General features: G+C 51.0%; 1 protein-coding gene across 1 annotated transcript in view; it reads right to left on the bottom strand.

Annotated features, from left to right (window-relative positions):
* Nucleotides 1–1,470: 1,470 nt before the first annotated feature.
* The window catches only part of SIRT2 (sirtuin 2), a 77,264-nt gene continuing 64,214 nt past the window's right edge, over nucleotides 1,471–14,520 (bottom strand). The window contains exon 16 of the mRNA XM_082246874.1: nucleotides 1,471–1,858. Within this exon, the coding sequence (XP_082103000.1) occupies nucleotides 1,724–1,858 (135 nt within the window). The 3' untranslated portion in view covers nucleotides 1,471–1,723. The remainder of the gene's footprint in view (nucleotides 1,859–14,520) is intronic.

The raw sequence follows: 14,520 nt of genomic DNA, 5'->3' as shown, positions 1-14,520 counted from the left end.
GTGCTGGCGGTGCGGCCATGCGCCCGGGGACTTTATCCACATTTTCTGGACCTGCCCAGATTTGTCTGATTACTGGTCTCGGGTCTACGCGGCTGCAAACGGAGTGTTGCAGGTTTCGATAGACCCCTCGCCCAAGACGGCCCTGTTGGGCCTACTGGACGATCTGTTCCCAAGGGTGGCGGATCGCACCCTCATGGGTCTCCTCCTGTTTTTCGCCAGGAAGAACATAGTACTTCATTGGAGGCAGCGGTCCCCTCCCCCGCTCCGGCGGTGGAGGGCGCTGGTGGATTCGGTGATACCGTTGTACAAGGACACGTATTCTCACAGGGGATGCCCCAAAAAGCATGACAGGGTTTGGGCCAAGTGGCTGGCGGACTCCTCCGTGCCGCTGCTTGCCGCCTGTCTGGGCGGGGGCGGCTTGGGGGCTCCGTAGACCGCTACCCGGGGCCGGCCGAGAGGCGGCCCGGACTATACTACTTATCCTATGCTGTACACTGATTATCGTTGTATTCTTGCTGCCAGTGTAATTATGCCCCTGCGTGGGCCCACTTTTCCCCCTTTCTTTTTATTATTTTTTTTTTTTCTTTCATGTTTGATTGCCTTGACGTTGACAATGCGCTGCAAGATTGTTATGTGAACCTGTTTGCACCTATTGTTTTTGTGTTGTTATGTTTTTCTGTTGAAACAATAAAAAGATTTTCAAAAAAAAAAAAAAAAAAATAAAAATGTTGAAGCAAAACAGGACTTTAAGGTGCCATAAGCCACTAATTCACACAATAGGTCAAATTTTACCTATTGTGTGAGATATTGGTTTATGGCACCCCTAAAAGTCACGTTTTGCTTCAACATTTTGGTTCGTACCTCTTTTGGTGTACGTTACCAAAATAAAGTATATAAAAAAGCTAGTTAAAAAAAGACAAAATCTGTTTCTGTCAGTGCTCAAATATACTCTATATTTAATTATGTTTTACTAACACTCATGAGCAGATAAAAAAGTTGAAATTGTATACTTACCCTATCGAAGCCCCTTCATTAATACAGTATACATGCAAAGGTCATTGTAAATGACAAGAAACATGTAATTTCACGCCATCACTCACACGGGCCGAATATCGGGAGACATCAGCTGGTTTAAAAATAACCAGACAAAATTTGGCCCTTTTGTATGCCACCCTGTCTGAAAGAAGAAGTCCATTTTGCTGGCTTCTGTTGGACGAGCATGCTGGAAAACCAGCAGCCGACCGACTCCCAATCAGCGCTCTCCGCCAATGGCTGAAAGAGCTGATCCGAGTGTTCTGGCGGGGGGGCTGTCCCCCTGCCAGAACACACCAGAGCTCAGCAGGGAAGGTACTAACTTTGCATTGTTAGTACAGCGGCTCCAACTGGAGCTGACAGTTTTATCTTTTCGTTCAACCCGCTGGTTTGAACGAAAAAAAAAAAACTCATATTGTGTACCAGGCTTTTGATGATGAACCAGCAATGGCATTAGGCCTACTATGAATGATCCTCCATTCCACAATCAAATCAAAGCAATAGATTATAGTGCAGATAAATGCAGTTACTATCAACTCTCCTGAAAACACCATCATCCTCTTAACACCTGTACATAAAGTGCCAGTGAAAACTCTAATGCATTTACATTTAAAGAGAATGGCACCTGCAGTGTTAAAGGTGCACTGATGAAAGTGGAGAAAAAAAAAATCTTTATGACTTTTGAAAGTTTTTATTCCGATGGTTTTTCCTCCTGAGCTTTCTTGGGTGACTCCTTTGCCTCTGGTTTCACCGGGGCGCTTTCTGTTTTCTTAGCTGCTTCATCAATGGATGCATGTTCTTTCTTCACCATTTCTTCCAGCTCAGCCTGTGAACGTTCACAAGCGATTAGGAAAAAAAAATAATTTTTTAATGGGTCAGAGTTTAGATAAACTATCGGCACAACTTTAAGTGGAAATAACTGGATTTTTGTCTTACCAAAAAGTCCTTTTCTCTGAGGTTCACTGACAGACACAGCTCTAGATCTTCTTAGACCCTTGGGCTATGCCGCTCTCTCCACAGGAGTAGGACTAGGCAGAAATACATTTGGCTATGTCCCTGGGACAGTCCCAGGGGGTATACTCCCACTTTCTGCTATAGGACTTCAGTTTGTAACAAGCAGTGTCAGAGGAATACATAACCCAACCCAACAGAGGGGCGGGTGTCGTGTCCGTCAGTCAGAGAAAAAGGATTTTACGGTAAGACAAAAACAGAATTTTTGTAAAATCTTACCTGTAAAATTCCTTTCTCTGAGTCATCCGACAGTCGCCGCCTCCTCTAAGTCATCACTATTGGGTATTGTCCACCTATCCGTAGGAATAGCTAGGCATATAGACTTAGTCAAAAGACAAAAGGCATTAGCATATACACACCCACAGGGGCTGTCCCATCTGGTCAATACCCCCCCTGCATCACCACTCCCAACTCAGTTTTGGTAGTATAGCAGTAGGTAATAAGAACCTCAAAAGAGGGGCGGGGGCGGCGACTGTCGGAGGACTCAGAGAAAGGAATTTTACAGGTAAGATTTTACAAAAATTCCGTTTTCTCTTACGTCCTCCGACAGTCGCCGCCTCCTCTAAGTCATCACTATTGGGATGTCCCAAAGCAGTATAGACATGAGGGGTGGGAGACGCAACCGTAGAAAAGGCAACGCAGTACCCACATCAGAGAAAGGAATCTTACATGCACCGTAAGAACCAACTGGGCAACAGAAAAAAAACAATGCTCAACAGGAGCAACAGCCCAGGAAAGCAAATGCCAACAGCCAGGGACCCAGAGAAAAATTCAAGGGTCCATCATGACACTGCCGCACTGAGAACTTTGCGGCCAAAAGAAGCATTAGCTGATGCCAGAACGTCTACTTTGTAGAACTTGGAAAAAGTGTGCACCGACGACCAAGTCGCCGCCTTGCACACCTGGGTCACCGAGGCCCGATGCCAACAGGCCCAGGAAGTACTCAAAGACCTGGTAGAGTGCGCCTTAACAGGGAAGGGCGGAACCCGTTCCTTCAAGGCATAGGCCTGCTCAATGGTCTGTTTGATCCACTTGGCAATAGTCGCTGCCGATGCAGCCATGCCCTTCCGAGGTCCCTCAGGAAGGACAAAGAGAGAGAGTCCGCCTTCCGAAAGGATTCCGTAGACTTCAGGTAGACCCTGATCGCCCTGACAACATCCAAGGAATGCAAAGCAATCTCCTTTGAATGCTTAGGCTTTGTACAAAGCGAAGGCAAGACAATTTCCTCATTAAGGTGGAACTCAGTGATCACCTTGGGAAGAAAGGACGGGGGTGTTCTCAACACCACCTTATCCTTGTGAATTATCAAGTAAGGGGAGCGGCAAGACAACGCCGCCAGCTCCAACACTCTGCGAGCCGAAGTAATCGCCACAAGAAAAGCAACCTTTTTCGACAGCAGAGGCAACGATATCTCCCTGATATTTTCAAAAGGAGCATGCTGCAATGCGGACAGGACCAAGTTCAAGTCCCATGGAGGTAAAGGCTCCTTCCTAGGAGGAGCCAAAAGTCGCACACCTTGAATGAATGTGCGCACCAAGGAATGAGACGACACAGGGCGTTGGAAAAGGACCACCGGTGCGGACACCTGGCCCTTTATATTGGCCAGCGCCAGGCGCTGATCCACTCCAGACTGAAGGAAAACTAAGATTCTCGACACAGAGTAAGAACGAGGGGAAAACCCCCTGGACTCACACCAGGTGAAATAGGCTTTCCAGGTACGGTAATAGATCTTACCAGAGGAAGATTTCCTAGCCTTGATCAGGGTAGGGATAACCTCAGAAGATAGACCCTTGTCCTTCAAGACCTGGGTCTCAACAGCCAGGCCGTTAAAGCCAGCGAATGTAAAGCAGGATGGAAGATCGGACCCTGAGACAGGAGATCTTCCCGCAGAGGCAGACGCCACGGGGGCGCAACTGCCAGGTGAACAATGTCGGCGTACCAAGACCGGCAAGGCCAGTCCGGCACCACCAGAATCACCATGTGCAGTTCCGAGACCAATCTGCGAAGGAACCGGGATAGTAACTGAATCGGAGGAAAGGCGTACATCAGACGATACTGATGCCAAGGTGCCACCAACGCATCCGAGGCGTCCGCCAACGGATCGCGCATTCTTGCCACGAACCTTTCCACCTTTCGATTTAGCCGGGATGCGAACAGATCCACGTCTGGGGATCCCCACTTTGCACACAGCATCTGAAAGACCTCCGGGTGTAGGGACCATTCCCCCTGGTCCAGGGTCTGGCGGCTCAGATAGTCTGCCTGCCAATTCTCCACACCCGGAATGTGAACTGCCGAAATCGCCGGGACATGAGTCTCGGCCCAAGACAGGATGTCGGTCACCTCCGGGCTGCTCGAGCACTCCTGGTGCCCCCCTGGTGGTTTATGTAAGCCACCGCGGTAGCATTGTCCGTCTATACGTGAACAGGCAGGCCCTGGAGACGGTCCGACCACTGGAAGAGACAGAGTTTTATCGCTCGTAGTTCCAGCACATTTATCGGGAGGGAGGATTCCTCCTCCGACCAAGTGCCCTGGGCAGATAGGGTGCCCAGGACTCCACCTAAGCCCGACAGGCTGGCATCCGTGGTAACCACTGTCCACACCAACGGGCGGAAGGACTTGCCTTCCGCCACCGATGGGGACTGGATCCACCACAGAAGAGCCAATCTGGTCCGGCGACTCAAGGAGACCTCCAGATCCAAGGACTGAGGAAGTCTGTCCCACCTGGCCAGGATCTCCGTCTGGAGAACCCGTGTGTGGAACTGGGCAAAGGGAATTGCCTCGAAGGCCGACACCATCAAACCCAGGCCCCGCATGCAGGCCCTGAGTGACGAGGACGGATTGTCCCTGAGGGATCGGATTTCGTCCCGCAAAGTCCGGAGCTTGTCCTCCGGCAAGAATACCTTTGCCTGAGCAGAGTCCAGAACCATTCCCAGATAGGGAAGGCGAAGCGACGGAGACAACGCTGATTTTTGAACGTTGATGGTCCACCCGAACTCCTGGAGCCTCTGTACCGTGATGGACAGATCGCGCACAAGGTCCTGACTGGCACGCGATCTCAGAAGCAGATCGTCCAGGTACCCCAGGACCGCAATGCCCTGGGCCCGCAGCAGGCCCAGAACCGGTGCCAACACCTTGGTAAATACCCTGGGTGCCGAAGCGAGACCGAACGGTAACGCCACAAACTGGTAGTGGTCCTCCGCGATAGCGAACCGAAGGTACCGCTGATGACCCTCGAAAATGGGGATGTGCAGGTACGCATCCTTCAGATCTATCAAAGCCAGGAATTCTCCTGGACTCAAGGAGGCCACAACCGAACGGAGAGACTCCATTCGAAACTTCCGAACACGCACGAAGCGGTTCAGCGCTTTTAGGTCCAGAATAGGATGCACTTTGCCATCCTTCCTGGGCACAGTGAACAGATTCGAATAAAACCCCCGAAACCTGTCCCGATGAGGCACGGGACAATCACCCCCTGAGCAAGCATGTCCTGCACTGCTTGATGCAAGTCCTGCAGACGCCCCGGAAGCAGCTGGAGATTGGAGGGAAAGAATCTGTCCGCCGGCCTGGAAAGGAATTAGATCTTCGGCCTGGAAAGGAATTAGATCTTGTAACCTTATCGAACGATTTCCTGGACCCACCTGTCCGAGATCCGGAGCAGCCAAGGTTGGAGGAAACCGCGCAAACGTCCCCCCACCCCAGAAATGGGTGAGGGCGCCCCTTCAGGCAGAGGCGGAGTGTTCCGCCGAACCGGCATTGCCGGTCTTCTGCTTACCCGCCCAGGGTTTCTTCTGGTTGCCCTGGGCCTTGAAGGGCTTGCCCTTGGATTGGTTCCGAAAGCCACGAAAGGACCCCTGAGTAGATCTAGGCGCAGAACCCCGCTTGCCACGGAAAGACTTGTTCTTCGGGTTCTGGGGTAGCATAGTGCTCTTACCCCCCGTGACGCCCTTCACCAGGGTATTCAACGCCTCGCCAAAAAGGCGAGAGCCAGCATAGGGAAAATCAGCAACAGTTTTCCGCGAGGACTGGTCGGCCGACCAGCTCTTCAGCCATATCAGTCGCCGGTTAAGTACCGCGACACTCGAGAGGCGAGCCACCAAGGGGGCCTCATTTAGGGCTGCATCACACAGATACATGACCCCTTGATGGATCTTGTCCACCATTTCCAGTCGTGCAGGCGGCACGTCATCGGACACTAGGTTGCTTCTAAGCACCTTAATCCAATCAGCCACCGCCTGAGCCACCATAACGGAAGCGAAAACGGGTTTGAGCAACGAACCCGCCACCGTATAGGAATGGCGGGCTAAAGACTCCAACCGCCGGTCCGTGGGATCCCGGAAAACCGGGGTATCCTCAGTAGGAACCAAGGTAGCCTTGTTCAGCACGGCCACAGTGTGATCTACCTGTGGAGGCACACACCATCGTGATTCCGTAGCCGGCGCAAAAGGATAAAGCAATTTGAACCGACTAGGTACCAGGAATGGACGTTTTAACGTGCGCCACATTTCATTAACAGTGTAATGGAATTCCGCTGGGCAAGGAAAAACCTGCGCAGACTTGCGGGTCCTGTGCGTCCCAAATGAGGACACAACGCCCGGAGGGCAGGGCTCATCCTCTAAATGTAAGGTTTCCTTAACAGAAACAATCAACTCATCCATGGTCGCCCGTTCTTCGGGTGACCCTGGGGAGGATGTATCAACACCCTCCACCTCAGCCTCCCCCTCAGACCCCGGGGGGGTCTAAGGAAGAGCGGGACCCTGAAAAGGGCACGCTCGCAGCAGCATCAATATCCCCATCTGAATCAGAAGAGAGAAACAGCCTTGGCCGTTTTCTCGCAGCCCGTTCAGACATCAGCATTTCCATATTTGCCACTAAAGTCGCAACCACAGCAGCCAGATCAGATCGCAGCGGGGCCACAAGAGAACTGGGGCCCCCCACTAAAGCTGGAGGAAACTTGCTTTCCTGAGAATCCATGGCTCAAGATAATAAAAAACTACAGTGCAAAAAAGTAGTGTACCGTCCCCTTAAATAGCGCTGCGGAGTGCGCAACCCACCGCTACTGTCACAGCTATGAAGACCCCCAAAAGGAGAAAGAAACTGAGCCAGAAGCAGTATGCAGAAGAAGACAGAGAGATACACTGCAGAGCCCGCAGATCGTTGCTACCTGTGCCTGTGCTGTCTGAGAGGAAGAGGAAATGCTGCTGGAGGGGGCTGGCTATAAGCCGGACCCCAGGGAAAATGGCTGCCCCATAGGGATGCATAGGAGGCTACGCCAAGATGGCCGCCGACATGCGGCCGAACCGATCGTTCCACCGCCCACAAAATGGCGGCGGATGGCGCCAAAATTAGCTGTATACTCGCCCCAGAGGGGCTATACGCTGTGCATAGTAAAAAACATGGCGGACCGCGCGATTTTTCCCCCACAGCGGTCGCCGCACAACACACAAGTCTGTACCCCCAAACATGCACCTAAGGTGACACTGGGACAGGGACCCCCGGCAAACACACAGATCTGCACACAGCGAACCCCGCAGGGATCGCACAGGGAGTCACACAGGCACAGACATGGGGACACACAGCAACACAGACTGCCACCCCAGGCAGAGGCCCCACACAGAAAAGTACTTACCCTTACCCGATGGCGTGGGGGAGCCTCTATGCACGGATAAACCTCTGTCCTCATCTGACAGGGAGTGCCGTGAGCCAGGGACATGACGCTGCAGTATCACAGACAAGTCCTGTGAGGTAGCCACCTCACGGCTGCATCCCTGCAGCGAACAGGGATGGGTCGTTCTTAATGCCAGGGCGAACCATAGCTGAACGCTCGATGGCAGGCTGGGGGTCCATCTGACCCTCTGTGTCCTGGAGACCCAGGGCGGCCAGTCCGAATCCCAGCACCGCATGATCCATCTTCATCCGAAGAATAAACTAACACTAGAGCTGGTAAAATACACAGCTAGTAAAGTGAGAGAAAAAAACGGACATTTAAAAGAAAATCAAATAAAAGATTTAGGAAGGCTGAGACTGAAGCCCCAGCACAAGGTAGCCTCACTATTCCTAAGCTAGGCAAACTAAAACTGAGTTGGGAGTGGTGATGCAGGGGGGGTATTGACCAGATGGGACAGCCCCCGTGGGTGTGTATATGCTAATGCCTTTTGTCTTTTGACTAAGTCTATATGCCTAGCTATTCCTACGGATTAGGTGGACAATACCCAATAGTGATGACTTAGAGGAGGCGGCGACTGTCGGAGGACGTAAGAGAAAATCCAGTTTTCTCTTTCGTTAACTGACGGACACAGCTCCATATCTTTTTAGACCCTTGGGATGTCCCAAAGCAGTGTCAATATGAGGGGTGGGAAAAACACAATAATATGTGTAATTCACAAAAAGGCTAAACATAGCCAACCAGGTAAACCAGGAGCTCAACCAGGAACAACTAGAGCTCACTACCAGGAAAAAATACACCCTCAAGAGGCAGGAGCCTCTGCAACCGCAGCCTGCAAAACCTTGTGGCCAATCGCAGCATCCAAAAATGCATGTACATCCTCTACCTTATAAAACTTTGTGAATGTGTGTACAGTCAACCACGTAGCCGCCTTGCACATCTCAACCATTGACGCCGTATGACGGAAGGCACAGGAGGCACTAAGCGCCATTGTAGAATGCGCCTTGACGGGGAAAGGAGGAACCTGACCCTTAATAGAACAGGCCTGCACAATCTTCTGATTGTGCACAATCTTCTGACAAATCTTCTGATCCATCTGGAAATGGTCACAGCAGATGCAGCCTGCCTCTTACAAGAACCATCCGTAAGGACAAACAAAGAATCTGATTTTCGAATCGACACAGTCCCCACCAGGTACACCCTAATTGCCCGAACCACATCTTGGGAATGTAGGGCAATTTCTTTTAGGATGTTTCAGCTTAGGACACAAAGATGGCAATACAATATCCTCATTTAAATAAAACTCTAAGATGACCTTAGGAAGGAACACCTGACAGGGTCGCAGCACCACTTTGTCCCTGTGAAACACCAGGTAAGGTGACCTACAGGACACCACAGTCAACTCTAAAACCCTACATGCAGAAGTAATAGCCACCAAAAAAGACACCTTCTGTGACAGAATGAGCAGAGGAAATTCATAAATATTTTCAAAAGGAGGCTTTTGAAGTACCGACCGTACCAAATTGAGGTCCCACGAAAGTACCAGGGATCTCACCAGAGGAGCCAGATGGCGAACCCCCTGCATGAAAGTGTGAACCAAGGAATTCGCAGCCAACGGGCGTTGGAAAAATACTGCCAAGGTGGAAATCTGGCCCTTGATGGTGCCCAGAGTCAAACGCTAATCTACATCTTGTGAAAAAACTCCAGCAGGTACTACACAGAAACAGGGAGAAACCCCCCCGAGACTCACACCAAGTAATGTATGCTCTCCAAACTCCATGATAAATCTTCCTGGAAGTAGATTTTCTAGCTTTCAACAGCATAGGAATCACCAAATCCAACAGCCCTCTGTCCTTCAGCACCTGGCTTTCAATAGCCATGCCGTTAAAGCTAGCGACCGTAAAGCAGGATAGAGGATATTCTCTGAGAAGAAGTCTCCAAAGAAACATCGGCTAACAGCCTTACAAGGCCTGCGTACCAAGACCGATGAGGCCAGTCTGGTGCCACCAGAATGACTGGAATCCCTTCCACCTTGATTCTGTGTAGCAGTCTCGGCAGAAGTTGTAGTGGAGGTAAAGCATAAATCAGACGATACTGACACCAAGGGACCACCAGAGCGTCGGCTGCGTCAGTCAGAGGATCCTGAGACCTTGCCACAAACCATTGAACATTTCCGGTTAAAAGGAGAGGTCAACAGGTCCACATCGGGGGTTCCCCACCAAAGACACAGGCAAAGCCTGATCGCCCAAAACTCCAGGATGCTGATCAGCAGACTGGACTCCTCCAGAGTCCAAACTCCTTGAGCCGAGTCTGTGCCCAGGACACCTCCCCACCCGGACAGGCTGGCATCCGTGGAAACCACTGTCAGGGGGAGAAAGGACTTCCCTTGCCAAAGCGCCAGGGAACGGAGCCACCAAATCAGAGATCCCCTCGCACCCCGGACCAACTGAATCAGATTGTCCAATAACTGAGAATTTTGTCCCACTTGGCAAGAATCTCTTTCTGCAGACGCCTGGTATAAAACTGAGCAAACGGAACTGCCTCAAAAGTGGAGACCATCAAACACAGTACTTGCATGCAAGTCCGGAGATGACCAAACAGGAGCCGAATCTCATCCTGCAACTTCAGCAGTTTCGCCTCCAGAAGAAACATCCGGGCTGAGGCTGAATCCAGAGTCAGGCCCAGGTAGTCCAGTTTGGAGGATGGAGTCAGAGCTGATTGCTGAAAATTTAATGTCCAGCTGAACTCTTGCAGAGTACGCACAGTGATGTCCAGATGTCCAGATCGTCCTACCGTGCGAATGGACTCCATCTGAAATTTCTGAACCCACACAAAGCAGTTCAGAGCCTTGAGGTCCAAGAACGGGCGGACCTTGCCTTCCTTCCTGGGAACAGTAAACAGATTTGAATAAAATCCCTGAAAACATTCCAACTCTGGAACCGGCACAATTACTCCCTGTGATAACAGATCCTGAACCACTCCGTAAAGGCCCTGCAGCCGATCCTGGGACAGGCGCAAGTTGGAAGGAAAGAACCTTGCTGGGGGCAAGAACCGAAACCCGATCTTGTAACCAGGCCGGATCAACTCGTGGACCCATTTTTCATGAATGAGCGAGGTCCAAGGGTCTGGAAAGAAACAAAGGACGTCCCCCCACCCCAAATACGGATGAGGGCGCCCCTTCAGGCAGAGGAAGGCTTGTCTGCGGGACCAGCGGAACCCACTTTTGACTTACCAACCCAGGGTCTCTTGGAGCCTCCCGCAAAGTTACAGGTGGATCTTGGTCCCTTGTCCTGCGATCCAGTAGGACGGAAGGGCTGCTTGTGAGCCGAGAAAAAAGGACTACCTTTACCACGCGGTTCCTTGCTCTTAGCAACCTGTGGAAGCAGAGTACTCTTACCTCCCGTAAGACCTTTAAAGATCTCTTCTATAGAAGCACTGAAAAAACTGTCTCCTGCAAAGGGTTGATCAGTCAGCACCTTTTTGGAAGCCAGGTCCGCCAATCAATACTTTAACCAAATCATGCGGTCACAGGCGTCACAGACACTCTGCCAGCCAAGGGGGACGCATCCAAGGATGCATCACAAATGTACTGTAGCCCCTGTATCATCTGATCCGCCAGCTCAGGAGGATGTTGACCCCCTTCCAGATCCTGGTGTAAGAGTTGCGCCCATTCCGTTAAGGTCTGGGAGACCAAGGTGATAGTAAACACTGGCCTCAAAATTTAACCCGCCATGGTAAAAAGGTATCGGACCAGAACCTCAACTCTCTTGTCCACAGGGTTCTTAAAAGACGGGGCATCCTCCACCGGAAGAAGCATGGCCTTATTTAATCTGAAAACCTGAGAGTACACCACCGGTGGAACTGTCAGCTTCTTCAAAAAAGACTCCTCAAAGGGATACCTCCTAGCGAAACGCTTAGGTATTCCAACCATGCATTTCGGGGATTCCCACTGACTAGCGACAATATTGTTGAAATAGGCAGGAAAGGGGAACACCTTAGTCAGTTTGGATGGTCTAAGGGTGCCAATTTGCACCGGCGCAACTGACGCAGCATCAGCTGTGTCCTCCAATTTTAAAGTTTCCGGCACTGATACAATCAGTGCCTTCACAAGCGCCTTTTCATGCGTGGCCGTAGTGGAAGAGGAATCATCCTCAATGTCAGAGCACTCAGGGTGCGTGGACGCAGACCCAGTGGGTTGACTCGTGTCCGCGGCGGCCAAATCCACCTAAGACTCTGAGGAGGCAGAGGATACAGGTGAAGGCAGGAGGGCTTTTTGCTTGGCCGCTTTTGAAGGGCCATATCAACCTTTGACACAAGTGACTGTAGGACCGCCGTCATGGCTAAGACCCAGAGTGTCCCGCAGCTTCTGAGAGTGGGTCAGGTGAGGATACCTGCTCCAGGGACTCCATGGTTAATCCGGAGGTCATACCTCCCTCACACCGCTACCGCTGTGATACTGTAAGTTCCAGGGCACCAGCGGTGCTGCTATGGCAGAAGAGAGGGAGTTGTATACCCCCAGGGACTCACCACCACCTACTAAGAGCAGGATATAGAGTGCCAAGTTGCGTGCCATGCTGCGATCAGAAAGGAAGAGGAAGCGCTGTCACTGCCACTAGAGGCTTACCGCCACATCACTGCTCCACAGGCTACAAGAAAATGGCTGCCACATTGACTTCAATAGGAAACTCCAAAAACATGGTCGCCAGACTACACAAACATGGCTGCCGAGGCAGAATGGCGGCGCAGCGTGGCACCCAGGTTTCTAGACAGGTCCTTCAGGTACCTGTAAATCCACCAGGGGGGCCTCCACAGGGACCCCCACACAGCCATTCGCCGCAGGTTCATATGAATGTGAGCTCCCATCGCGCCCCCTCCAGCCCATCACCATATGACACTCCATACATCACAACAGCCCGTGCACCCCGAGGGGGAACTAAGGGGGGGGGGGGTAGGTGAGGGCGAGCTGTGCAGGGGGACCCCGCTAGTGGGGGGGGGGGGGTAGGAGACAGAAGGGGCCTACCAGCCTGAGGGAAGGGCCCGCGTCCACACCAATATTTTCTCAGAGGAGAGGGGGGACACTACTCACCACACCTGGGAACCGAGCAGACACCACTCCTGGCAGTCCACTGCACCATCTTGGAATGGTGGTGCTGCGGGCCTCTGGCCGTGACCAATGTCGTGACCAGGGCTAAACGTCCTCGCAAGGTGTTTCACTCGCCGGCCAGCCCCCGTCCAGTGTGGCTATGTCACGGCCAACCTAGCGCGGAGCTAACAGTTGGGTCACGCTCGCTGGCCAGACTGGGAAGACCGTAAGGATCTAGGATATCCAGTGCGTCACCCAGTCCGGCAGTTGGTTGTAGTTCTCACAGGAACTGACTTGATTGTAGTTCTTGCAGGAACAGAAAATAATAAACGTAGAAAAAATTCCATGTAAGAAAGAAAAAATGCCAGGACCAGAGATCCCAGCAGGGAACCAGGTCCTTACTCCTGACTAGGCAGAAAATACTGAAGTCCTATAGCAGGAAGTGGGAGTATACCCCCCTGGGACTACCCCAGGGGGGTAGTCAAATTTTTTTCTGCCTAGTCCTACTCCTGTGGAGAGAGCAGCATAGCCCAAGGGTCTAAGAAGATATGGAGCTGTGTCCGTCAGTAAATGAAAGAGAAAAAGGGTATTAAATAACAAACTGCAAGCAGGCTCTTTATTGCAAAGGAAATATATATAAAAGTTTACTCAGCAACAAAATAAACTTACTTGCCTGTCTGGGACCTTGCAGGCATCAGATTGTTGGAGCATAGGTGAGTATTCTTGTAAAGTGATTGTAGGCCGATTTTTTTTTAATAGCAAACATGTCATACTTACCTACCCTGTGCAAAAGTTTTGCACAGAGCAGCCCTAAACCTCCTCTTCTGGGGTCCCTGGCTTCTCTACCCTACCAAGTGCTCCCAAAACAAGCGGCTTGCTATGGGGGAATTCATGCAGGCTCAATCTGAGCCACGCTCTGTGTGTCCATAGACACACAGAGAGTGGCTCTGGCCCTGCCCACCCTACCTCGTCACAGGCTGTGATTGACAATGGCTCCTGCTGTTGCCTTCATGTCCATTGAGGAGAGAGAGAAAGAGAGAGACGCTGCTCTCAGGCAATTTGCTGGATCGGCATAAGGCTCAGGTATGTATAAGTGGAGGCTTTGGGGGGGGGGGGCTGCACACAGAAGCTTTCTTTGTTACCCTAACTCAGTGCATACATTAGTGTAAAAACCTTCCTCCTTTACAACCACTTTCATCCTGCTCTGGTCCGGTCACATGATCCTGCCCCCTCTGAGCCAGAGGAAGCTGCAGTGGAGAGGAGGAAATGCTGACAAAAAATGAGCCATGGTAGCCTATGGATGACGTCACCGCTCCCGGCTTTACCAGCCATTGTTAAACACTTTCTCCTCTCCTCTGAACCACCACTAGCTGAAACAGGGAATCATGTGAGTGGACTGAAGAGGGCTGAGAAAGTAATTATTTACATCTTTTTTACACAGTTAAGTCAGTATAAGTATTAGGAGGGGACAGTTTAAGATTAGGACGGTGTATCCTGGAATTCTACATTGACATTGAAGTCCACAATTCACTTGGTATGATGTTATGTTCTAAACAAACAGGCATTTACCAAATAAAGTTTTGGCATAATAATTTAATTAAGGATGTGAAAGAGATAATTTTAATGTGAACCTGTGGTTTGTGAACCCTAAATTATTAGGTCCACATCATAACTGTTACCAAGGCCTCAGTATGAAACTGCGTTGGTTGCCTTGCTAAATAAAAGTGCAAGG

This window comes from Pelophylax lessonae, assembly GCF_965119305.1.
Source record: "Pelophylax lessonae genome assembly, chromosome: 2".
Taxonomy (NCBI): Eukaryota; Metazoa; Chordata; class Amphibia; order Anura; family Ranidae; genus Pelophylax; species Pelophylax lessonae.
Note: the sequence above shows the minus strand (reverse complement) of the source record. Positions and strands in the feature narration are given on the sequence as shown.